The following is a 25,857-nucleotide window of genomic DNA, read 5'->3' as shown; positions in this document are numbered from 1 at the left end:
TTTGTAGAAATAAAAATAATAAACTGTATTAACTGTTAAATGTTATTTTGTTTTATTTCCTTTTCTCTTCACATTTAATGGTCCATGGTTCTGTTTTTGGTCACGAGTCCAGCTCCTGTGGATCTGGGAGGAGCTTGAATTTGCATATTATTCATAAAGTAACCAATCACAGCATTACATGAAACATGTGTAATTCCTTGCTTCTTGATGTTGTCTTGATCTTCATCATCTTTACACCTCTGCCTACCTTTTCCACCCCTTTGTACCCTGTCTTCCCGAGTTTTTTTTTTTTTTTTTCCTTGAGTGTGCACATACCCACGACCCCCCACACCCCCCACCCCCACGCCTTCCTTGAGGCACTTTTTACCTCACCAGTCCCTCACTGTGCTGGCCCGGGAAGGAATAAGGGGAGCAAGACGAGAGGATTTGGTGAACCGAGGGGAGAAGGACCATGGCTTCTCTCTCGGCCGTGCTAAAGTCCTGGGTGATACTGCAGACGCTGTGCCTAGTTCTTGCCCAAGTGGTAAGTGGATGGGGGGGGGGCACCTGTTAGAAATAAGTTCTTTATTCTGATCCGGGGGGGCACCGCGTGTCAGTTAGTGGGGTCCTATTAAGTTGTTGGGTGAGTTACGTGAAGTTGAAATTATGTGCATGGTATGTGGGTTAGTCACCTGACTTGAGTACAAAAGAAAGATGATCATGAAATGGACTTTCTGCTTTTCTGCAGAGGACACAAAGGGAAACAGCCTTCACTTCTTTGGATTAGTATCACTATTTGAACGCGGTTTCTTGTCTGTGATTTGAAATGGAGATCGTGATGGATTTGAGGTTTCCTGGGTGACATTTTTCGACAAGAAAACGGAACTTTATCAAGCAAAGAAGAATTGTTTTTCAAAGGAGAAGACTGTGGCAATGAAGGATGGAAATCTATTTGCATTGGCACACACAAACGAAACTTTGACTACAAGGTGTGAAAGGCCCGTTTCAAAATAACACCCACTTGCCATCTGTTGGATGTTTTTACATTGGAGGAATATAATTATTTTTTTGTGCTTTTGTTTTTTTGGTGGGCGGGGGCGACTTTTTCTTTTTAAATACCTGAATAATCGGAATTTTGGATTTAAATAACCTCATCTGGAATGCCCACATACATGAGATTAAAAGAGTGGGGGTGCCGGGATGGAACCCTGAGGGACCCCTCCTCCCACTTTCCTCTTTCTATCCTTTTGTCTCCCCCCGGTATTATTAATTCATATTTTATGCAATTTGGTTTTATATATGGAATGATTTTATAGGGTTTTTTGGTTATCAAAAAGTACTAACAGAATGTGTAGTATGTTTTTACCATATGTATTACATTACAATTATTTACATTGTATTCTCATTGTGATATCATTTATATCTTTAAAAAAACTAATCGTGATTTTAGGATGGCCTTTTTTTCCGTCAAATGTCATGTAACCATATTCAGTAAAAACATCTACCATATAACAGTAGCTTAATTTTACTTTTTTGGGGTCAATAAATGTATTACACTGGAAGAAAATGATCTTAGTTCATATCCTCATTTTTTGCTCTACTTTTCTCCACCTTCAGAGAGGTCCACCTGGACCTCAGGGCCAGGCAGGCCCAGCGGGTCCTTCTGGCACTCCTGGGTCAGACGGCATTGATGTGAGTACCCCCCCCCCCCCTACTTTGCCCACCAGTGTTGCTACAAAGAGCATCATTGTGCTAAGGAAATACCAATCCAGCACTTTAGTGCAGTCCTGAAGTTGAACCACTAGAGGGCTCTGTAAACGCAAACATTCGGTTCTACAAAGGAGCTCTGTTTCTTGGCAAAGAGGTGCTCTTTGAGAAAGGGACTCTTGGCAGACATGTGGAAAGAAGTCTGGGTTTGTGTCACAGTAATGTGATACATTTGAGATATTTTAGGGTTTGCTGTGAGGGGGGTTTTCAAATGATTCTGCAAAAATGTATTATTTGTGGTTGAGTTGAGCTTATTTGCATTTCTTTATGACAAATAATCTTTTTGCAGGGAGACAAAGGCCCACCTGGTCCCCCTGGTCCAACAGTAAGCGCCATTTTTATGTCATCAATGCATGTCAAATTATGACTTCAATTGAAATGAATGCTGTTTTTGTTTTTGTAGGGACAAAAGGGAGAGTCAGGACAGCCGGGTCGTGATGGCGCACCGGGCGAGAACGGCATTGATGTGAGAAAACGGAATGTTTACGTATTCCGTTTCAAGCTTTTAGGTCTTTTTGGGAGGGGGGGGGGATACCTTATGAGGACAATGATTGCATTTATGACTACTAGTAATGCAGCAGGGCCACGTTTTAATAGATGCTTGTATTTATAGTTGACCTCAGTAAAATGATAGTAAAAGATTTGAATGTGTATCTGAAAACAGAACAGTCATACATGTATACAAATGTTTTATAAGGAATAACTGTTGATTTCAAGTCAACGTGATTCATTGTGATAGGGTTGGTCAGCAGAGGTGTTGGATTATTATTTTTTTTGAATAAAATGCCAATAAAATGCATTTATTGGCTCTGTTTAGATTCAAAATAACTTGACATTATTTTGTAGTGAAAATCTGAGTCACATGCTAACTGAGGTGCACACACACACACACACACACATCGTCTTGAGAGCTTTTAGCAGTAATCCTCTTTGGAATCTCCAATCTCCTGCTTGTTTCCTAATTACCTACAGGAACCGTGTCAAGTTGAATCAAACGTCAGATTATTTCAATGTGAATTCAAGCTTCACGTTGCTTACCTTTTTTGACCCCTTCATCATTTTCTCTCCATTTTTCAGGGTTTGATTGGTGCAAAGGGTGACCGGGGTGCGGTGGGAAGCCCTGGCCCCAAGGCAAGTGTAAACCATCCAGTGTTTGAAAATACGATTTCGCTATCGAAGAGGTTCCCTGTTGGAGTGTTTGATTATAACTACTGATCTGATTTACGGGCACTACATTTAATGATGCTCGTTAAGGTGCTTGAAACATTTGCTGCTGGGTTATTGGATTTATAGCAACTCATAACCATATATAACACCAATCTGCAAAGTAACCTGAATAGCTGACATATTAATCAGTTGAAGTACATTGTGAAACATTTAAAAAAAAAAAAACATCTGAAATGTAATGGAGTTGAAGTATAAAGTAGCATTTAAAGTGAAATAGCGGCGGCCGCATTGTGCTTGAGTAATTCATTACGGGAAGGAAATTGAAAATGGTAATGTCGGCTTTTAATTTTCAGCAGGGATTACATTATGAATGTTGGCTCCACTATAGCATTGGAGCTCCTAATTGCATAATGGACATAACACACAGTTTTGTTTCCATCGTTATATTTACGGCATTTTATTTAATGTGTTGCTTTTCAACCGTTGTTTCAGGGTCGACCCGGTTTTAGCGGTGAGCCTGGCAGACCTGTAAGTATGCATGTGTTGTTACTCTTAATAAGCTAATACTGCATGTGCATTCTAATGAACTCGGGTTAAGCAGTTATACGTGGCAAACAACAAATAAAGGTATGGGAAACTTTAAATTACAAAGAGGTTTGAGCCTCTCAAGTGCCGTTTCCATCATGCCCTGAAAGGCCTGACCAGCTGTCCTCTCTTTCGGGTTAAACTCAGCATTAGGGGGTGTCAAAATGAGTGCGTTAAGAGAAAGATTGGCATCAAGGTCACCCAATTTCTTGAATTGTCTTGAATATTCCGAGAAAAATCAAAAAATTACATGTAATCAGTCATATAGGCATGCTGAGAAGTGTGTTGGGACGGGTCAAAGCGCTTTGTAACAGCTAAAGGGTGTTTGAAAGCGCTATATAAATAAAGATGACTTGACTTGATAAAGATTGAGACGATTGGATTAGTCGTAAAATAAATCAATTATACTTGAAGCCATTTTTTTGTGGAATATTTGATGTGGCCCAGACACACCGAGAGTCTACTTCCTAGCAACCGTGAAATAAATTGAGTTTAAGACCCCTGCTCTCGGCAGTAACTTAAATCCTTGGCTTTCCCTCCGGTTGAACTGTAACCCGGCTTATAACCAGCAGGGGGGGCTCCGTCTCTATCTAGCTCACACTATCAGTACCAGCCCAACATCAGTTCTGGAGTCATTCAATGTCACGGTAGAAGAAAAGAGGGGAGTGGGGTGGCAAGTGGTGCGTGGCACAAACACAATATTTTGTGCCGTGGGCCGTCCTTCCCGCAAGAAGGCTCACATACTTAATTATGTTGTTTATAATGAATTACAAAGCCAAATAAACTTGCAAGTTTAAACGTTGTTCTTCATGAAGAACTACAGTGTGTCGTCTTCACGCTGACACTGCACAAGCATCGCCGATTTTAATACATTGCAGCGGCCTTTCTTCAATGGGAGTTGTTTTAGTATATAAAGATACGATAAAATGAATATAACAGAAAATGTTGTGACGTTTGTTCCTCTTGTTCATACAGGGCCCTGGCCTCCTCGGACTTGCAGTGAGTTTATTGTTGAATATATTTGCTTTTGGGACATATGTTGCTTTTTTGGTGGACAGTATAGATTTTATTTTGTCAATTATTCAGGGAGCTCCGGGGCCGATTGGGCTTCCTGGTGAAATTGGACCAATCGGACCAAAGGTAAACAATTATGATGAGTCCAAAACATCTTCAGTTTTATTTTAAGTAAACAAACATCAGAATCATCTTTGGGATTGTGTGTTTTTTTCCCCCCATCGCTTTGTTTATAGGGTTTGATGGGACCACCTGGTCCTCCAGGACATTTTGGGCCACCAGGCAAGCCAGTAAGACTTTTAAGTCCTTGTTTTAATTAAATGAATGAATGAATCCCATTAGGCTAATGAATAGAATCCGATGCGATTGTCCGAACTGTTCGTAAATGATCGACCAGACTCAAATCTCTTTCAAATTCAAATGATGCTGCGGTGGGTGTGTTAAAATGCACCACACAGGCAGAGCGCCATGAATCTTGCACGCACGTGTCCCTATAGAGAAAGCACTGAAATACCAACATTTTGAGTAGGAGACTTTCAAGTATATTTTCCAGGGGTAGATGCACTCTCTCGCATGCATCCAGCGGGGGGGGGGGGGGGGGGGGGGGGGGGGGTGTCTTCAATGAGAGTGATGTCTCCGGCTCAGGGGAGTGTATTTGTTTAGCTTTAGCGCTGTCTTAGGGTAAATATCCCATCTCCCCCCCCCCCCCCCCCCCCAACACCCACCCTATATTAGATCTGTGGGCTGTCTCCTCTGACTGTAGCAGAAATACATAAGCCGCCTCTGTAGAGTTATTTTACCTCCTAATGAAATCTATAAACAGAGAAAAGGAAAGATGGAGGAACAAGTTGATGGGTGAGAGTTCTCAGCTCGCATGAGAAGCTGTTGCCAACGAGAACCAGTTGACTCGCATGGTCCCCACAGTCGTCCTCTGCTTGTTGTCTATCTAGGGCCCGCCCGGGAAGTTCATTGGTGGAGAAGAAGGAAGCGCCGACTTCCAGGTACAACCCCCGGGAAGCTCAGAATAAATTGTAGATGATGTCTTTACTCGGTATAATTTACAAATGTCCCCCCCTCTCTACAACAGTGTCCTCTTAACTGTCCAGCAGGACCTAAGGGCCCGGTGGGACTTCAGGGAGTCAAAGTGAGTGTTATGGTTTGCTGTTTCAGGTCTTCCATGAGCAAGGACAAAAAATGTAAAGAACTCTGCCAAGGTCCAAACATCCTCGAGCAACGTTTAAGTCCTGTAGATACGATTGGTCACCGCACCACTTGGCTTGTCATATTTACACCCTCGATTGGATCCTACACGGCATTATACTGACTGATCTGATTTGAAGATTTTGCGGTTGCTCTTTAGGGCCACAAAGGACGACCCGGTGCTCTTGGAGAAGCCGGCAGTATTGGAAAACAGGTACGCGCTACACCGTCTCAATTTCATATTACACAGCCTCACATTCAGAAACCGGCAGAGGCAAAGATTAGTTCTAATGAAGCCCCGCGAGGCGCATGAGTGGCGCTAATCTAGCTGTGGGTAGCCTGTCCTGGCGGTGCAGTCAGCATAAGGGTTAGCGGCATAAAAAGGGCGGCAAGGAGCCACTTACTCGAATGGGAGGATGAGCTAATCGGGGTTCATGCGCTGACCTCACTTCGTTGTATTAAGCAGATCTAATGAGCATACTGTGAAATCAGAGAAGCAATGGTAGATCCCAGGAATTAGCCTGTGGGTTTGCCTCACAGGAAGTCTGCTGGTGAAAATGAAATGCTGAAATTGTTAATTAAGGACCATGGCCAATCTTGCAGATTAGTCTGACTCTCGGGGGACATACTGTGATTCTGCTCTGTCTTCAAAAATATGGTTGTCAGGTGTTGTCAATGCAGCACTGTAGGGTAAGACTCCATTTATATGACAACAATAACTTGACTTGTTAAAAAATACACAATTAAAATTCATACAGTTTAAATAACATTAACAAAATGTTTTAAAAGTATTGCTCTGCCTCTATTATTTGGATAATGGTGAAGTAGTAGTAGCAAGATAACATCTTGAATTGCTACTGAAGTTTGAGCTAGGTCAAGTTAGCATAGCTTTGAACTTGAGCTAGCTCAAATTTAGTAATCCACGGTTTGATGTTTTACTCTTTAAATGACACAAACAAAGAGTATTTTCTTTGTTTTTTTTACAACTGGCTTGATTTTCTATGAGCAGTGAAGAAAAAAATTCAATCTCTCGTCCTCCAGGGAATCAAAGGAGAAGTGGGTATGTCTGGAGAGCAAGGCATCCCAGGACCTTCGGTATGACAACAATATATTGTGTTGGGTACTCAATTATGGGGACTGAAGTGATTCGTTTAAGTAGCTGCCTTTGTTCCCAGTCGTGGGCCAACTTCTCTATTACTTTTTTTTTTTTAAAGGGTCCAATGGGCGTGAGAGGTTATCCAGGAATGATGGGTCCCAAAGGAGAGGCGGTGAGAAATACAACTTCGTTCCTCATATTCACATAACTTTATTGTCCACTTTATCTTTCAAGGCAAGGCTGTTCTCATTTTTAGATGAGCTTCAAGTAGGCACAGTAGGACCTGCCCCCCACCATACAAACATCATCCATTACCAGCAATGGGGACATATGGAAATGATGCCACTGCACATCTCTCGCCTCCTCTAATGAGTCGGGGTTATCTGGGTCCGCAGTGTCTCCATATGTAATTAATGATCCTCGGTAGCAATCTGTCTTACAGTTAACATTAGCCGCGCTAGCCAAGTTAGCGCCAAAGCCAAAATGGCCCCTCGCTTTCTTTGTAGCTCCCATTAGTAGATTGAGCTAAGCGCTAATTGCCCCTTCATCACAATGAAAAGTAGGCGGCCATGATCTCAAGTGGTTAATAGCGCTTTTTGCGCTTTTCCGTAGGGACCTCGTGGTTACAAGGGCATCAACGGACCTGTAGGGATTCCAGGACCTCCGGTAAGAACCCACACATAAAAACACAGAAAAAGAACATGCACTCATTTTCGGTAATCCGTTACACTTTCAGGGTGAGGAGGGACCTCGGGGTGCACCGGGAGAGGCCGGGGACAAGGGAGATAAAGTAAGTGACTTCTCCAGTGTTTTTCCACTGAATATTTTGCTTACAAAATGTGATCCTGATGTGTGATTTGAATACATTAACATTCATTTGCTCTTCTCCCGCAGGGCAGCCATGGCATCCAGGGCCCACAGGGCGCGGTTGGCAAAAAAGGAGACAATGTGAGTTGTTTTTTTTTTCTTTCAGTTTGAATAATGTCAGACGGTGCCAATTGAAGTCCACCGGCTCATGTGCCTGCATTTTTAGGGCCTGCCCGGTATTGATGGGAAAGATGGCACACCCGGCATTCCCGGAATCAAAGTAAGGGCCAACCTGCTGTTATCATGAGAGGAAAAAGCTCCCTGGCTCAGGGAGAGATTTTTCTGTTCTCATTTTCGTCTTTCGACAGGGTGGGCCCGGCCAGGCAGGGATGCCAGGTCCCCCTGGGTCTCAGGGAACAGCGGTGAGTGATTCATGACAGCCAAGTCATGAAAGGCACATGCAAACAAGATTGTCTGCAAATGCCCGTTGACATGCAGGACACGTAGGCAATTGTGGCAATGTTTCCTCCCCAAATCAACAAGGGCAGAGCACAAGCAAGGGGTAGCAGCAGGAGGCAGCTGCTATGTTGTTTTCTGGACTCTCCTCCAGGGTAACAGTTGACCCTATGACCTGAGTTGTTCTAGAATCGAAACTACCGCGAGACACCCTTCTCCCTCCCGTAACATTAGTGATTTATCACAATAAAACAGTAGCTATTCACATTTGCGTGCGTGCCGTTCTGACTCGGGGGGGGTAATGGAGCATGAGATGCAAGCTTTGCTGTGTGGTCATTGCAGTGACACTGCCGCAAACACCGTAATGTAATGGCCGTGATGCATGTCATGATAATAAGATGAACGGGGAATATTCAGCAGAAACACTGTGTGGGAACCTGTTTGAAGGTTGATGGCAAATAAAAGTGCATAGAGTTAGATTTGGTAGCCAGGTATGTAAAAACGAGGGGTGTCAAAATTTGTGTGTTAATTTTTAGTTAAAGTTCCTTTAACGCGCAATTAATGACCAAGCCTGTACTGGAGGAATTCCAGGCGCAACAACGCAGCAGACACGTCCACTGCAAAATTTAGCAGTAATAAAATTAATAATAATGCATATATTTGTGGATACTATTTTTAAAAAAATTAAAACGTGCATTTCAAAAGTTACTTCATGTTAAAGACTAGATAGCTCTGAATATGTAAAGAAAATGCACCGATTATGTCAGCTAGTTGCAGAAAAATGACAACACAAATCAATATCACATTATTTTTTACGATACAGTACATATTTTTAGTTTTAATTCAATTTTATGAATTATTATGAAATAGCTGTCAATCTCTAAAAGATGCAGCCATATTTTTATTAGTTTAACATTTTTGTCCGCTTTTATGTTGACTATGAAAACATGTTACTGTACATTTAGAGCAGATGTAAAAAAATTTGATTGATTGTAAGTTAACTATTAAAGTCATGCGATTAATTACGATTAAACATTTTAATCGTCTGTCACTCCTAGTAAAAACACACAAAGAATTTGTCTTAAATCACAACCTGTCCGAGAAAAGTGACCGACAGAAGTAGACAGAACGGGAAGCATGTCTCGTTCGCCAATTAGCGCCTTGATGGAGGTGAAAAAACAAAAAAACTAGGCTACAACAGAACTCTAACTTTTGGTTAAGATTTTATGGATATCATTTTCTCATTTCTGTCTATAGGGATTGCCTGGTAGTCCAGGTTCCAAAGGTGGTCCTGGAGCTAAAGTAAGCTTCTTCTTTTTTTTTTATTAAATCAGTGATTCCAATTTTAAATGCACGTACGTTCAATCGATCTCATTGTCTGTCTCTTGTTAGGGCGAGCCTGGACATAGGGGTCAATCTGGCATGCCTGGTGCCTCTGGACCTCTGGTACCACACAAATACAGCACAAAACACATTTGAATGAATTAACACTGGTGGTCTTACGTTACTTCAAATGACTTATTGCTAGGGTGAGCCTGGTGTTCCTGGTGAGGCCGGTATGGCGGGAGTTCCTGGTCCCAAGGTACATACCCCAACTTTTATTATATTGAAAATTCACACACCAGTCAAGATACTCATCTTATCTGCAATTGCAGGGCGACCGGGGCCAGCGTGGTGCAGTTGGCCCTCAAGGAATAGTTGGAAAGTCTGTAAGTTGCGCGTTTACGTTGCAATTACATGTTTGTAATTGTAAAGTAACGTATTATGTCTGATTGGCAGGGAAGCAAAGGAGAGAGGGGGCCAATGGGAATTCCAGGTGCTCAGGGACTGAGTGGAACCAAAGGAGACAAGGTATGCTGTGAAAGATCTGCATCACATAGATCCAGCCGTGTCCTTTAGGGGGCAGTGTTTACCCACGAGTCAAGTCATAAATCCGGAGGAAATCAGAGCATATGAGGCAGCGCCATTAATCACCTCAACATCCTCATTGTCCTTGTCTTAACGATCAGGTCACATCTTCTTACCTTGTCTTACTGTATGCGCGGCGATGCTTGCTTCAATCAATGCTTACGTTTAAGGCGACCTATTAAAAATCTCTAAACATCTTGTATTTCAGGGGTTCCAAGGAAAAGGTGGGCCAAAAGGAGACATTGTGAGTTAGCAGTTTTGCTCATTTAGATCTTAGGAAATAAGCAGAGATGCTTATTAGCATGTATAATTATTTTACCGTGCCTCTATTTTGATTATAGGGTGACCCGGGTGTTGAGGGGTTGGCTGGCGAGAAAGGTGAAAAGGTATGAAAACAATTAGAACTCAGTTGAACAACGTTATATGCTGGGGGGAAAAAAAGATAAGCATTCAGAAGTAACAACACTTGTCGGAGGTTGATAAAAAGGTCTCACATGTCTGAAGGTAGCCAAGAGAAGAACATAACAGAAATTGCTACAACTCTACCAAAGTTTGTGAGAATAAAATTATTGTAGATGTTCACTTGTACTATTCACTTCGATTCGCAAAGGGGTGTCAAACATACAGCCCGCGGTCCAGGACCGGGACGTCAAGGAGTCCAAGATGGCCCGTGAGGACAGAACACAAACTGCAATTTTTTTACTAAAATGAACTGTTGTTAATTTTGTCTACTGGAGGGCGCACTCACCACTTAAATGACATTCTGAAATGTGGTTGTTAGGATTTGATGCTAAAAAGTGTGCGCTATGTAATTTCAAATTACTCTGGATGAATAAATGGGAATATTTTATTTGGCCATCGACTTACTTAACCCTTCGCTCCAGGCTGTTTTACTGGATTTTGACAGATTTTGCAAGTCCCACAAAATATTGTGTTTTATTGCTATAAAAACATGGAACCTTCCTTTTTATTTGGCAGGGTTTGTCTGGAGAACCTGGGCCCAAGGGACAGGTGAGCTTTGGGGTCATAAATATTTTTAGAATAAAAACAAAAAGGATCGCACTTACCGTACTTTTTTTTTGCGTCACTCACTAAACTTCGGTCTTCATGCAGCAAGGAGTGAGGGGGGACTCCGGACACAACGGCCCAACTGGAGACCCCGGTAAACCAGGTGACCAGGGACCTGCTGGACTGCCCGGCCCCAGAGGACTGAATGGAGTCCGAGGTGTGGCTGGCATGACGGGCATTCAGGGTTCGCCAGTGAGTCGACTTCAATTCAATTGTGACGCATGCTAGGAAAAACTGCTACACATTTGTGTCTTCTTCTCCTCCTCAGGGACGCGATACATCTGACCAGCATATCATTGAAGTCGTGTTGAAGATGTTGCAAGGTGGGCATCCAGAGATGAGACCAAAATGTTTTCCAGTTAAAAAAATTAAACAATTGTTTTTTGGTGGGAACTCAGAGAGGCTAGCAGCAGTGGCTGTGAGTGCCAAGAGGGCTGTGCTCGGCGGAGCCGGGGTAATGGGACCCCCGGGCCCTCCTGGACCTTCAGGGGCACCTGGTCCCCGGGGAACACATGGCATACCTGGTTCGAGGGGCATTCCTGGCATGATTGGAGGTCCCGGACAGATTGGAAATACAGGGCTTAAAGGTCGAAAAGATAACAAAACCTGATGATTTAATTACATTATTTCCCAGTGAACATCTAAGTCAATTTTTTTTTCTTGTTATTGTCAGGAAAGAGAGGAGCGAAGGGTGACAGAGGAGATCCTGGCAAACCCCATCAAGGACCACCAGGAACCCCAGGAATTCAAGGCAAGCGAGTTGGGGGGTCACCTGAGATGGTTTAGGCTTAACTGTGAATATAAAACTGTTAAACTGATCTTTTTTTTTTTTTCTTGGGGGAGGGGGTTGGGGGGGGGCTCTCGCCACAGAAGAGCCTACTTAAAGGCATTTTAAAAGCATCATTAACTTCAGTCATTGAACAGATGCTCTTGAGTGATAATGTAATAGGATTCCAACAGCAGAATCAAATTTAACACAATCACGACCATCGCACACAATGTATACATACGGTCCCTGTGTAATCAAAACTCTAAATGGAGGCTCAGGAAAATACCCCATAACTGTAAAATGCAGTGTATAAAACGCACCCGTGTATAATCACCCTTAAATATTTAATTTTTTATTTAATAGCCGTAGTTATGCTGGTAACCGAAGTGCCCATTGACAATGCTTGCTTGTCGCCCTCACAGGTCCTCCCGGTGTTGACGGCGTTGCCCGAGACGGCCGGCCTGGCGAGAGAGGCCCTCACGGAGCGGCTGGCGAGGCCGGTCGTCCCGGTAGGGCGGGTCCGGCAGGCCTCCCAGGCTTCTGCGAGGCCGCCATGTGTCTGGCCGCGTCGGCGTACACCTCTCCGAGACTACAGGAGGCGGGAGCCATCAAAGGACCCAACATTTAGCGTCCGTCTCCGTTCACCAGTTCATGACAATGGGGGGGGGAGGGAGAGAAGGACAGAGACCACTCTTCTCACTTGAACATCATGAGCAAAGGGGTAGATGGGGAGGGAGAGTACATTGACTGGATGTACATTACAACCCCCTTTCCTCTCCCTTTTTTTTTTTTTTTTTTTTTAGACAGACAACCTGATGGGATGTTCTCTCTTCTTTATCCCTTTCATCACAAAGACAACAGCAGGTCACAGCCACCCACATCCTTTCTCCAGTATTTCGGATCATGTGCAACAAGGAGCCGAGAGGACCTGACAGCACAGTAGAAATTACATTTGCGCCATTTGTTTTAACATTTTGTGATTAGCTAGCTTAAAACGTCCTGCCTCTCATGCGACATCACTGCAAATGACTTTTGAAAAAAACTGTACAAAGGACTAATAAATAATTCTGAAATGTACTCTCAGTACAATATCTTTGTAACATGTATTATTGCCAATTGTAAGCTTGAGTGAAATCCCTCAGTGCCCCCCCCCTGCCCCCCCCATCTATCCTTTCGCCATTACCCGCTTTCTGCCCAAGTCTCATTTTAGAAACTAACGACTACTTTATCTCTTCCTCTTGTTGCCTGGCAACGGCATATCCCAACGGGCACTCCCATCTCCCACAATGCAGTGCTGTAAATCTTTGTAAATGTGTGTTGATTATTATGTAGCGAAAAAGGAATGGGTTACGATATGCGCCGACCAAGAATCCCGAAGAACATTTCAGAAATAATTCTCGTTTCCGAATGTTCCAATGTGCGTTCTGTACCACTGTCAACATTCCGCAGGGTGTCAGCAGTTCAATGAATGATTGATTTTCATTAACACAAGTTATTTATTGTTAATATAATCAACTGTTTTTCCCCCCTGGCTGTTCAAGTAAATCCAAACCAATAAAAAGGAACCTTTTATAAAATCCAATGTTCTTTATTATTATGTGAAAATCTTGTTCCCCTATAATCATTTATATCAATTCAGTCAATTTGCCAACTCTTTGTTTGGCAAGTTTCAATTCGAATGCACATACATAATGCATATACTGTAATTTATACACTTGGGACATCAATTGCACAAATACGCTGCAATGAAAAACAACAACCCTTGTTTTGGATTTTTTTTGTCTCAAATGATTTATAAAAACAACATAAAGAAGAAACATGAGTTTGGATGTCTTTAAACAACATATACACAGCAAGAATGTATAGAGTGACATTGTACGGCCATTTTAAAACACAGTTTAATTTCGTTTGACCACAGTTAATTTTTTTCAGTTTGACTAACAAATGTAAAATTAAAGCCTAATAATGCCCCCAAGCAGTAAAATGGCACTTTGGTAGGTTGTGAATTTAAAACTATTTGCTTCATTTTGAGATGAATGGCTGCAAATATTCCAGACAGAAATGTTGCTTGAATGTTAAAAACCTGAATCATGAAACTCAATTCTTCACTTGAAATAGCTTGTTTGGTATTCAGTATTTTCATGGCTATGGAAATATGTAGCTCATCAAATGTTTCAAAATGTATAAAAAGCTGCTATATATAAATATAAATATTTACAAAACAGTAAAGTCCTCAAAAAGGGTGTCTACCGATGCATCCAGTCTCTTACAAACCCAATTCAACTATGACGCTCTGCAGCCATTGTAAAGGTTTGGGAGGCAATGTTATTTTTGAGAGAAAAAAGAGTGGTGAGGGGGGGGGATGATATAAGAGGTGCAAGCAAGTGCTACAGTACATGTTGCTGCTTTCTAAGCTTGGTAAAGAAAATTGAAAAATAAAAAACTGGATTTTTTTTTTTGTGTTCACTTCCGTGTGGTTTGTTTTTAGGAGTGAAACATGGCAAAGAGAAGGCAAAACATGGGAAGAAAGTGGAATTTATAGAGAAAGAATGACACAATAAAAATTCACTTCTTATGTCTTGGCCAAGTTTTCTGTCCTCTCGAATAGCCCTACCTCTCTCTTCCATGCCCGCCGCTCATTTACCAGGGGCCCTTGACAGACGGGCCCTTAGGGCTATATTCTACTTGACGGCTCATGCAGTCTGAAGGGTTACACCGGCCGTCGTTTCCCCTGGAGCCAGCCGGTCCGGGCGGGCCTGGGATTCCAGGAACTCCTTGTTGGCCAACAGAACCCGGGGGTCCCATTTTACCATAGCCCGGGGAACCTGGGATACCTGAGAGGTCAAAGGCGATGATATAGATTTTACAAATAAAGTAAATAAAGCCCATTATGAATGTATGTTTTAAACAAAAATGATGGGCTGGAAATTGATAAGACGAGACAAATATGTGGTTACAGGTGGCTACTTGTAAGCGGAGCCAATGCTCCGTGAAGTTGTGAAGTAGCCCAGATGTTGATATCTGACTTTGTTACGATGGTAATTAAAACTGTTTGCAGAATGATGACTCGCATAATCACGCTGGCAATTTCTAATTAGTGACATATAAAAGTTTTAATACATTTACAGCATTAACATACTAAAGTGTCAGGTGCTCTTTTCAGTACTGTGAAGAACAGAGTTGGGTACTAACAACAAAATGGAAGAATTTCTCCATGATCAGGATCAGTCCTATACATTACCTGGTGCTCCTGGTCTTCCCGTGTCTCCCATTTCACCTACACCCTTATCTCCCTTTGCACCCACGGATCCCCTTGGTCCTAAAAAAGAAAAAAATATTTTAACCACATGAAGCTTTTAAACACCTAACCACATTTAAATTAGTTGGTCGGTTGCCCTTCTCACCACTTGGGCCTTGGGGTCCCGGCCGCCCAATTCGACCGATCTGCCCCGGGATGCCAGGCATGCCGGGTCCTCCGGGATTACCGGGAATGCCGTCTTTCCCTGGGGGCCCGGGCCGACCAGGAGATGACACCATTTCTACTGGCGTCTGCATACGCGACGTGTAGTATGCCATTCTCTCTGGGTAGATGAGATGCATTCAATGATTTCACATGAACATCATCACCAAAAGGGGAAGGTGAGTTTAAGAAAAGTTGATGTGCAGATAAAAACGTACTTGCTTACTTGGTGACTTATGAATTTAATTTGTTCCATGACCATAGTTGAAACTCAAAACATTTATAGAGCAAATCACCTTTCCCCATTAAAATGAATTAAAATGACATTAATGCGTTCCGACCAACATTGTGCTCTTTCTGGTTATGTGCCTTAGCCACCAAGGGGAAGTATAATATAGACATAAACACACACATGAAGAAGACTTTCAGAACTAAGTCTGCAGTAAAAGAATATATATTTTCAAAAAATATTATTTTAAAACACTTTGAAAGGCCTTAATCATCGGTATGGGAAATTAGCATAGTTTCTATCATGATGCAAAGTGTACTGAGTTGAGTCTGCTGACAACATCTGGCTTGCGTGTATAATATTTGCCCCTTCAAGTCAAAACCAAAAAAACATCCTAGCGACAGCTCGGATTTCGATAAACTCCCAAGTCGGGCCACCGTTCTGTGAATACCGATGTATCAGGGTTTGTCTTTCCTCACCATCAAAAATCTTGATGACCTGCTGGCGGATGAAGTTCTTGATTTCATCATAATTGACAACAGCCTGCGGAATAATGGAGAGCATTGATCAAAAAGTTCAAACAAATGAGAATTATTTGAATAGTGTGAGGTGTGATGTCATTTGAACTCACATCATGTCCCGGTGATCCTGGAGTTCCAGGTAGTCCAGCGGGGCCAGCTGAGCCAGCGTTTCCCCTCTCCCCTCTGGGACCCGCTGGGCCAGTCATTGGCTGAGCATCCTTGGAGTGATATCCCAAGCCTCCACCAGGGGGCCCCGGTCTGCCTCGCTCCCCTGGATGGCCTCTTTCGCCTGTCGACCCAGGCTCACCCTTACAGAGATGGATAGACAGCCATTAAACGTGTCCCTCTAATGTTCTCCACTTCCATATTTGTATGAAGAGCTCCAAAAACTTTGAACACAAACTGTGTTTGGATGTCATTTAAAACAAAAGCCAAGCATTTGGCGACAGCGATATCAATTTTCTCTGATTGCACAAAAACACTGAAAAACAGACATGCCGCATTAGTGATAGTGATTTATCACGGACAAAGCCGCCCGTAATGGACAACCAATGTTTACGTGCCACGGGAAGACAAGCGTCTCTTGAAATAGAGTGTGTGGAGAAGAATTGAGGAGTCCGTTCTTGTCTTTCTCTTTCTGTGCAGCTAAAACCCTGACAATGGCGTCCTGTCAGCGTGACAAATAGCCTCATCTCGCATCTCCTCTCATGCTTAATAGCATTATCCCACAGGCAGAGAATAGCGATATCACTGTACACACAGACTGGAATCCCGTGTCTAATACGAGATTGTTGGACGTAGGTGGCCGACTGCCAGTGCGAGGAAGGGTAAACTGAGGTCAGGAGTGAAGATGATTTCGGTAGGAGGATATGAGAGCTAAAGTGCCGCCATGTTACGGCACGGGTGCAGAATGGACAGAAATACTAAGAGAACGCATGTTCAGCAGTGCAAAACATTAGCCTGAACTTCGGTAGGACTCAAAGTAGTAAAAAAAAGGAGCATCATCCTGCTTTTTGAGGAGGACTTGCTGAGACGGCGCTTACCTTTTGACCTGGCTTCCCATTCTCACCAGCAAGGCCTGCCAACCCCTGAAGAGGAAAAAAAAATGTAATAGCCACAGAGGAACTGAACGTAAGAACTTCAACACCGGCCATTACTCACATCTTTACCAGCAGAACCGTCACTTCCTGGCTCTCCCTAAAAGAACAAGAGACAAAAGAGGGTAAAAATGTCAAATTGGTACGGAAGGGTGGAACTGACAATGTGGCGGTAACATGTGTGACCATTTAAACGTATGTGCAAGTACGGTCGGAAATAATTAAATATGTTTAAATGTATATGCACGTGTATTTCCAAGTACGTTCAAAGCTACTTGCAAATGCGTTGGAACGTACTTGCAAGGACATTTTAACACACTTGCAAATACGTTTAAACGTACTTCCAAATACGTTTGAACATGCTTGTATGCTAAATTCTAAAACCTTAGCATTTTTTTCCCATAACGCCACAAGGTATTGACATTACAACATTAAGTAAACGTAGTTTTTTATTTTTTTAAATATCTAATTTACCCTGTTCATTCAAACGCGCTTGTAAATACATTTAAACATATTTGAAAATACGCTTATGCGTATTTGAAAGTACATTTGAGTATATCGTATTTGTATATGGCTATGTATGCTACGGAACTGTGCAACTGATAATGTCGAGTAAACATTTTTGATGGGCAAATACATTTAAACATAGTTGCAAGTACGGTCGAACGTATTTAAATGCGTTCAAACGTATATGCAAGTGTAGCTACTTGGAAAGCTACTTGCAAATAAGTTTGACGTACTTGCAAATAGGTTGAAACATACTTCCAAATATGTGCTTCTATGAAAAATTCTAAAACCTGAGTATTTTTTCCCATAATGCCACGGGGTATTGACTTAAAAATAAAATAAGCTTTAGTGTTTGTCCTACCAATACGTTTGAAAATCAAGTACGAAAACGTAGTTGTTGTTTTTTTTTACATATCTAATTCAGCCTAAAAGTCTGTTTATTTGCAAATATATTTAAACATATTTGCAAATACACTTAATACAGCACATGTTTGCAAGTACGTTCCAACGTATTTGCAAATGTCATTTCCACATTGGCAGTTGCACGCTTCCATAATTTGCCATACACTTTATGTACGTGGATTGGAAGTGCATTGTGGGCTGTTATGTACTGACCATTAATCCTGGGTGACCAGGAGGACCTGCCGTTCCAGGCATTCCTGGGAGACCTCTCTCTCCATTCTGACCTTTATCTCCCTTTATACCCTGCATAAAAACAGAATGAATACTAATTCCCGGAACGTTTCAATTATATTTTGCCACATGTCCTTTAACTCACCCTCTCCCAAACAACAACAAAAACGTAGTTAATTGAATTAAGTCATCCAGGTCATAATGATAACAAGTTTGTGAGAACCTCACCAATCCTGCTGGACCGAGAGGTCCTGGGGATCCGGCTGGACCTGGTGGACCCTGTTGGATAAAAACCAAACAATATAATAGCAGCATCGCATAAATTTGGAGTCAAATAAAGGAGTCCAAAATAGAAAGGAACCTACAATGTGACCAGATGGTCCAGGTCGTCCCTGAGCTCCTGGTGTTCCGGGATCACCCTAGAAAGGTCACAGATTGAGATCACAGTCATTACTATGGGGCTTTGTCTGCATAGATAAAGGATTTTCTCTTTCAAGAAAAAATAAACGCTCACCTCATGTCCTGGTCTACCTTGTGGTCCAGGTGGGCCTGAAGGTCCAACCTCTCCCTGGAGGTGTGAGAGGGTAGTAAACAGTGTAATTATGAGCGAAATTCACCACAAAGTAAAAAAATAAAATAAAAAAAGTGACACAAATCAAAACATAGATTGCTACTTCACTATGTTAGTAATCAAATAAATCTATAGCTCTTTAGAGAAAAAAAAAAGAAAAAAAAAGTAATCAAATCTATTTTACAATTCTGGCATCATTTATCAATTATTACCGGTGTCAGAAAAAGACGGAAAAAGTAATAAATTATCGGCCAACCTTAGGTCCTGGAAATCCAGTGTGACCAGATTTCCCTTTGAATCCCTATGGAGCAATAGAAACAATTAGTACAGCATTTTTAAAAATAGATAAATCACCCATTTGTGGCAACTAAGTAACCTGACGTTGGAAGTTTAAATCAAGGAAGTTTTTGAAAATCCTGTAAGCAATCAGCAAAGATAATATCTACAAAGGAAGACGAACTGGCTGAAGACAACCTATATCATATTGCACAGGAACGAAGAAGACTGTCTGGGAAAATACGATTAAATGACTTATACTACAGTAAAAGCTATATGCTTCATAATAAGATGAATGGCTTCAAATATTCCAAACGGCCATAAGAAAAATGTGATGGAAATGCACGTGCAAATGCAGAGGAAAAGGATGACGACAATAATCGTTATTATGACGCTATAAGATACGGTAAAATGAGTTATACGACGGTAAAATGAGCTAATCCTAAATTGCCAAAAGCAAGCATGTAAATGGTTGATTTTTGAAAAACCTGTTAGAAATCAACATTTATAACATCTGCAAAAGCAAAGGAAGAGGCTGAAGACAATTATCTTTATTTTATATGCATGACTATCAGGGAGAATACGGTAAATTGAGTTATACTATGAGATAATAAGATAATAAGATAACCATAAATTGCCAGACGCAAGAATGTAAACGGTTGATTTTTGAACAACCCGTTTTGAATCAACAATTATAACATCTACAAATGCAGAGAAAGAGGCTGAATACAACAATCTTGATTTTATATGCGTGACTGTCAGGGAAAATACGGTAAAATGAGTTATATTACGGTTCAAATAAGATCGTCGCAAATTGCCAGAAGCACTTATGTTAGCAGCATCTTTGTAATGGTGTCATACAATCCAACTATTAACATGCACAATGTATGCTTGGCAGATAATGGTCCACATGATGAGCATCTCAATTGTGTTTGCATGCTTTCAATTGCTAATAAAACACAATACCTTACAGCTGGGGCTGATGATGGAAATCTCATTAGGTTGGGAAATATTTGGTGATAAAACATTGGCTATGCCACAAACAAGATTATCTTGTTTTGCAAAGAAAACATTAAAATTAAAAAAGCCAAGGACTCAAACATTGCATGCGTTTGTCAGTGACATCTATAACAAGCTTAGGGGAGGCTAGTTTGATATTTTTTTTTTTTTACATATTAAAGATTATATGCATGCACGTTATTACTAACAACACCAGCAAGTTCTACATATCTCTGAACAAGTTTTCAGTTTAACGAGAATTAGATTGTGTGCCATTCCACCCTAATTGTAAACATTGTGCTAATCATCAGACCGCCCTTATTTGCATTTAGTACACAACAACTCAACATGCTTCATTTGTTTTTAGCAAGCAGGAAATTGAACAATGTGTGCTGTGCATATCCAATTTAGTTTTTTTTTTTTATTGTTTGATTGGCATAAAGTTTTTTATGTTTTTCGTTCATCGTTTGTTTCTATAGTCAACATTCTTTACTACTCAGATGAAATTTGAGCCTTTGGCTCCGATCAAACAATAACAATAAAAAAAAAGAAGAAGATATATTTAAGTGTATACACAGCAAGATGGCCTTATTAGAAGGTGCTACTCACTGGGATTCCTCGTGGGCCGGCTGGTCCTGGTGGGCCCAGCTCTCCCTGGCAAGAAAATAAACAGACAACAAATGTCAACAGTAAAGAAAATGTTCCCAGAACAGCTGCAAACCCACGTCTTCCACATCTTTTATTTTTCCTTATGTCTCTAAAGCAGACATGTAACTTACCCGAAGCCCCGGTTTTCCATCTTTCCCATCAACTCCCTCAATGCCAGGAGGACCCTTTGATAGCAAATACAAGCAGCTGACATCTCACAGTGGAATTAAATCGCTCAAATCTAAAGAAATGTAAAGTTATTCATATTGTTTCTACCATTAGTCCCGGCGAGCCCGATGAGCCTGGCGGTCCGGTTGGTCCTTGAGAACCTTGAGAACCATCATTGCCCTGCGAAAGAGATAAAAAGTACCAAATCAATTCACCTCTTGGTACGATGCATAATAAAATACATACAATATGCTAACCTTTTCACCCTTGAGTCCTGGGGGTCCTTCCCTTCCACTTTTGCCAGCAAGGCCGGGTGGGCCCTGAATATACATGAATTATTTAATAGTTACACCGAATGTAATAAAGAGTACATGTATATGAAGAGGTAAAGCATAAAATCCTACTGGAGTTCCCGGGAATCCGGGTTGTCCTTGAAAGCCCTTCAAAGATAACACATAACATAAAAACCTTGTGTTTTTTTTGGGTGGGGGGGGATAGTTTGAATTTGGTAGTACCTGATCGCCCTTTGGTCCTTCAGGTCCTGCTGGTCCTAGCTCTCCTTTCCCTCCCTAAAAACAAAGAATACTTTTTTTTTTAACAAGATATTGAAAGTAGAGATAGACCAATCTGGTTTTATCCAGGGCCGATTGAAATGCAGATTATTAGTAGTCAATGAGGCCGATAATCAATATTTGAAGCCATTATTCATTTCCAGTAAAAAATTAAAATAAAAAAGGGGGGGGGGGGGAATATTGCCGTCAATTTAAAAAAAAATACTAAATGCCAATTTTTGACTCTTGTTATAATTTCTTAAAGCATGTTTATTGAGCAACTTTTCAATTAATTTTTTTTTTTTACATCCTTTTAAACCGTTCAGGGAACTCCAAAGGTTATTAGTATGTCTTTAAAAGTTCATTGAAAACTTAAGCAATTTTCTACTGTATTTCCCAAAACATAAACATTCCTGAAAACTTTCTTATGTCTTTGTTTTAATGTCGAACAAAAACAAAAGGTTCAGAAGGTTCCCAGGGTCAGCAGCATCTCTTATAATGTTAACTAAAAAATAATAATATATAGCTCCCTGAGTTTAAATTATTTTAAATTTACCTTATATCGGCCATCAGATTTTAAAAAAGGTCAGTACCGACATTTGTCAAAATGCCCAATATTGGTCCGATTATCGGCCTATCCCTAATTGAAAGCTAAATCAGAGCCAGTTTCTAAAAAGAGTGAAAAATCAAACACTGACTGGTGCGCCCGCCTGTCCTTGGTATCCGGGGGGACCAGAAGGACCCTATAGCAGAAAGTCATGTGAAAAACTCGCAGAATGACTCATTGTGTATATCAGAAAAGTATCATTGTTGTTCTGTACCGATTCTCCTTTCTCACCAGCCGTCCCTGGGCTTCCACGTTCACCCTTCAGTCCCTGAGAAAAAGAAAACAGCAGTCAATCGATTCCGGTTCACATATAAGAGTAACCACCCACAGTTTGTTTCCAATCCGAGCAGTCAGAACATTGTCAGTGTCATTGCTCTTTTCAGGCTGAAGATGATATGCTGTAGTTTACCGGCATTCCGGGTGTCCCCATGGATCCGGGATAGCCTGGTGTCCCTGCAGGGCCCTGAGGTAAAGATCAACCAAATAAAGATTATAGTTCCACACGGTACCGTTTGAAGAATATTGCTAGGCAGATACTTTCCTGTTCACCCTTGAGTCCAGCCAGCCCAGATGACCCTTGCTCACCTTGCTGACCCTGAAGAATGAATGGGAAAAAGGATATTATGTGCACGGATGGAAGTTTTGTTAAGCTTACAACTTTGAAAGGAAAACAAGCATGTTGAAAAAAAAAAAAGAAGTCATCACAATGTGGTTACAATCGGTCCTAAATTTGTGATTACTAAATGATTGTCGAGGAGAAATACTAATTGGCAGCTGGCCATTGTGCGCAATCTCCACGGCAATGACGGGTAATGTATTCAGGTGCCGCGTTTCTCCTTGATTCACTAACAGCGCCGACCAATACAGGAGACGCTAGCACCTGCTGGGAAGTGCTACTCCGCCACAAATGACTTGCACTCAAAACAGCTCATTCGTCTCACGTCTCAACGTTAACAAGACTACACATCTGCATGACAAGATGAGGATGTGTCATCCTCATCAGGATGAAACAACAGAATCAGTCCATCGCATGACTTTCATTTAAAATGGTGCACGGAAAAGGCAGAAGGGCTGCTGTATATTGTGAGTAAGATTATCTATGAACTTTTTTTTTTTTTTAAAGTTATAGAACCACAACATATATCCGACAGATGTAGGTCATGTCAAATGGATGACCCAAATAGACTGTCTGACATCTGATGAAAATTTAATTCATGGTGTGAATGAAACTTACAGGTGAGCCAGGTGAGCCTGGAGGGCCTGAGAAACCTGGAGAACCCTGTGAACAAATGGCGATTACAAAATAAATGCATATACATGTAAAAAATCTAAAATCAAAAAAATATATATTTATTAAAAAAAAAACATTTACATAAATAAATACAAATATACCACATATTGTCAGTGTTTCTTGTACATGATTTTCATTGAGTCCAGTAGGCAACAAACACGTTTTCAGATCATTTGAATTCCAGCAGAGAAAGGTTCAAGGACGGCTGAAATTATTGTCAGCCTGTTCCCAAAACAACTGTAATTTTAGACTCTTATCTCCTGGATGCTACAGTCTCACGTATCTCCCAGACCAACTCATTCTATTGTGCTTCATGGTTAGGAGCCAGTGAAGTTGTCTCCATGGCAACAAGACAATGTGTTTGTTTTGGGGGGGTTCTTTATCACCCTTTCTTTATGTTTTCCTTTTTCATCTATGAAAATCAATGAGTCAAATTCTGGACTGTGGTAAATCTTTACCATATTTCCTGGAAGTCCAGCTTGTCCTCTGTCCCCTGGTAATCCCTGTAGTAAAGATTAAGAAAGAATGTTTCTAAAAGTAAAAAACAAAACAAAACAAAAACAAAAACACACACACACAATTTGCTGGCAAATGTAAACTCACAGGCTCCCCACGTACTCCCTGTGAACCAGGCACTCCTGGAACTCCAGGTGTTCCTGTACAGGTGCAGAGATCCTACAATGGCCAAGAAATACAATCTAATAAAACTGCACAAAATTCCAAAGTGTTTGTGTCAATTGTCTGACCCTTGGGTCTGTTGCCTGTAGTTTCTCCAAACACTGCAAAAAGACAAGAAATCATTGAAATATATCAGTGTTTGCCCACCGACAATGCAAAAAGCAGTAACAACGATTTGGTAATATTTTGACGGGTAAGCTTAAATATGATCTTTCTTACGCTATCACAGTTATCCACGGGAGTCACACCAGGCTTGCCCTGGTCTCCCTTTTCTCCTTTGGCTCCGGCCGTACCAGGCACACCTGGCATCCCTTGGGTACAGTCCCCAACACAAGATTTCTGCATAGAAAAGTTTTTTTTTTTCTAATGTTCAAAACAATTTTATGAGCGTGAACACAAGGGGATAAAAAATGAACTCACATCCCTTTCTTCGTCAGAAGCGTCTTGAGGCAGCAGCTGCAAGTCAGGCCTCTGCAAAAAAATGACTTTTGATGAGTTTTCATTTTAGAACTCAGTATTAATTTACTTTTTACAAGCACAGAAAAACAAGATTGATTAACTAAAATGTAATACATCAAATAAAATAAAGTACGACTCAGAAGTACAATATAGTGCAGCTTCAACTATTTTTTTAAAATGCAGGCACAAATGCTGTAATGATGTGTTCACCAACGTGAAGGTCATACCGACCTTTTCAAACTTTCAGATTTTTTTTCTGTGCACCATTTTTTTTTTATCCCGAAAGTTTTTGCTCCCTGACGCACACACTGAAATCAGACTTTTTCTATAGCTAGCAGCTAGTATGCATAATCTTCAATATTAATGAGGAATCTGTCAGACAATGTGCAAATCTATTTGTGTTAATATTAGGATTGACTCTCTTTAACTGTGAGAGTTTAATTTGGTAAAGGTCAGCAGAAATTCCCACTTTCTTAAAAAAATAGAGTATGTAAATGATTAATAGTAAAATACTGTATATCAAAACATCAAACATTTCCTGAAGCCTAAAAATACAATATATTCCCAGTTTACAATACACATTTAATACAAGCAAAGCATACAATATATAGCATTTATTAATTCTAAATCATACTGCTACTACAGAAAAAAAAATGGCATGATTTAGGAGCATATTTCAGCATTTGTTTATCACGCTATTTAACTCAGCAGAAAATGTGGCTTGCGCTATTTTTACAGTATGTTCCCTGCAGCAAAAGTAGCCCCGCTTGCATATGAAACGTAGTATCGTAGTATTTTTTCTCTGTATCCAAGTCTATAATTCTGATGGAATCCCTCACATTTCTGATATTTTGTCAATACGCTTAAATGTATTTGCAAGTACGTTCAAACGTGTTTCCAAATATGTTTAAACACATTTAATTATGTTCAAATGTATTTTCAAGTACCTTCGAATGTACTTGCAAGTACATTGAAGCGAAAGCATTTGAACACATTTGCAAGTCCACGTTTTACCTGACTGATGAAAGCCCATTCCTGTCAAACACGGCATTTTGCCTGCAAGTTACTTATACATGATGTCAGCTTTTGTTCCGTTCATTCCGTCGACTACGACCGACTAGGTTTCGCATCGGCCCTATGACTGCCGTGGCAAATGTAAACTTGCCGGGAATTCCCCCTTCCGTCTCCCCATGTTTTCTCATGACCATCCCTTTTTGTCTATGGTGGCCTGAAACAGGGCTGCAGTGAACATAGTGTAAATGCGGCGTCATATTAAATGACATATATTTGGTTAAATAATAGTGAACTCAAAACTGTTTTACGACTACATACTCACATATACGTAT

The 25,857-nt window shown here is 41.1% G+C and overlaps 2 protein-coding genes across 3 annotated transcripts in view; one reads left to right on the top strand and one right to left on the bottom strand.

Moving 5' to 3' along the window:
* Positions 1–355: 355 nt before the first annotated feature.
* Positions 356–13,398, top strand: col9a2 (procollagen, type IX, alpha 2). Its single transcript, XM_086062225.1, has 32 exons — positions 356–523; positions 1,597–1,671; positions 2,036–2,071; positions 2,150–2,212; positions 2,824–2,877; positions 3,406–3,441; positions 4,474–4,497; positions 4,585–4,638; positions 4,749–4,802; positions 5,463–5,513; positions 5,600–5,656; positions 5,873–5,926; positions 6,754–6,807; positions 6,927–6,980; positions 7,421–7,474; positions 7,545–7,598; positions 7,703–7,756; positions 7,842–7,895; positions 7,984–8,037; positions 9,329–9,373; positions 9,464–9,517; positions 9,600–9,653; positions 9,727–9,780; positions 9,851–9,922; positions 10,188–10,223; positions 10,321–10,365; positions 10,958–10,990; positions 11,093–11,239; positions 11,316–11,370; positions 11,446–11,634; positions 11,721–11,798; positions 12,239–13,398. Exons 1-32 carry the CDS (start codon positions 452–454, stop codon positions 12,442–12,444), a joined length of 2,076 nt encoding a protein of 691 aa, XP_085918351.1. The 5' UTR covers positions 356–451; the 3' UTR covers positions 12,445–13,398.
* A 298-nt stretch (positions 13,399–13,696) lies between these two features.
* col16a1 (collagen, type XVI, alpha 1) overlaps positions 13,697–25,857 on the bottom strand; it is a 47,827-nt gene continuing 35,666 nt past the window's right edge. For both annotated transcript variants that reach the window (XM_086062223.1, XM_086062224.1), the window contains 28 exons: positions 24,473–24,523; positions 24,272–24,391; positions 24,121–24,153; positions 23,978–24,049; positions 23,833–23,877; positions 23,318–23,362; positions 22,628–22,678; positions 22,493–22,549; positions 22,298–22,351; positions 22,175–22,219; positions 21,441–21,494; positions 21,330–21,365; positions 21,183–21,245; positions 21,034–21,105; positions 20,889–20,942; positions 20,719–20,763; positions 19,091–19,135; positions 18,778–18,831; positions 18,629–18,682; positions 18,492–18,542; positions 18,246–18,335; positions 17,188–17,223; positions 17,070–17,114; positions 16,137–16,334; positions 15,985–16,048; positions 15,221–15,397; positions 15,058–15,135; positions 13,697–14,650 (listed from right to left, as the gene is read on the bottom strand). In XM_086062223.1, coding sequence (XP_085918349.1) covers positions 14,457–14,650; positions 15,058–15,135; positions 15,221–15,397; positions 15,985–16,048; positions 16,137–16,334; positions 17,070–17,114; positions 17,188–17,223; positions 18,246–18,335; positions 18,492–18,542; positions 18,629–18,682; positions 18,778–18,831; positions 19,091–19,135; positions 20,719–20,763; positions 20,889–20,942; positions 21,034–21,105; positions 21,183–21,245; positions 21,330–21,365; positions 21,441–21,494; positions 22,175–22,219; positions 22,298–22,351; positions 22,493–22,549; positions 22,628–22,678; positions 23,318–23,362; positions 23,833–23,877; positions 23,978–24,049; positions 24,121–24,153; positions 24,272–24,391; positions 24,473–24,523 — 1,983 coding nt within the window. In that variant the 3' untranslated portion in view covers positions 13,697–14,456. The remainder of the gene's footprint in view (positions 14,651–15,057; positions 15,136–15,220; positions 15,398–15,984; positions 16,049–16,136; positions 16,335–17,069; positions 17,115–17,187; positions 17,224–18,245; positions 18,336–18,491; positions 18,543–18,628; positions 18,683–18,777; positions 18,832–19,090; positions 19,136–20,718; positions 20,764–20,888; positions 20,943–21,033; positions 21,106–21,182; positions 21,246–21,329; positions 21,366–21,440; positions 21,495–22,174; positions 22,220–22,297; positions 22,352–22,492; positions 22,550–22,627; positions 22,679–23,317; positions 23,363–23,832; positions 23,878–23,977; positions 24,050–24,120; positions 24,154–24,271; positions 24,392–24,472; positions 24,524–25,857) is intronic.

This window comes from Leptonotus elevatus, chromosome 19, assembly GCF_054856555.1.
Source record: "Leptonotus elevatus isolate MCC_2025b chromosome 19, RoL_Lele_1.0, whole genome shotgun sequence".
Classification (NCBI taxonomy): domain Eukaryota; kingdom Metazoa; phylum Chordata; class Actinopteri; order Syngnathiformes; family Syngnathidae; genus Leptonotus; species Leptonotus elevatus.
Note: the sequence above shows the minus strand (reverse complement) of the source record. Positions and strands in the feature narration are given on the sequence as shown.

Coding starts and splice junctions, on each gene's coding strand:
- col9a2 (XM_086062225.1), top strand. CDS start 452: ATGGCTTCTCTCTCGGCCGTGCTAAAGTCCTGGGTGATACTGCAGACG. Junction 7,896..7,983: donor CCGGCATTCCCGGAATCAAA/GTAAGGGCCAAC, acceptor GTCTTTCGACAG/GGTGGGCCCGGCCAGGCAGG. Junction 9,923..10,187: donor GTGGAACCAAAGGAGACAAG/GTATGCTGTGAA, acceptor CTTGTATTTCAG/GGGTTCCAAGGAAAAGGTGG.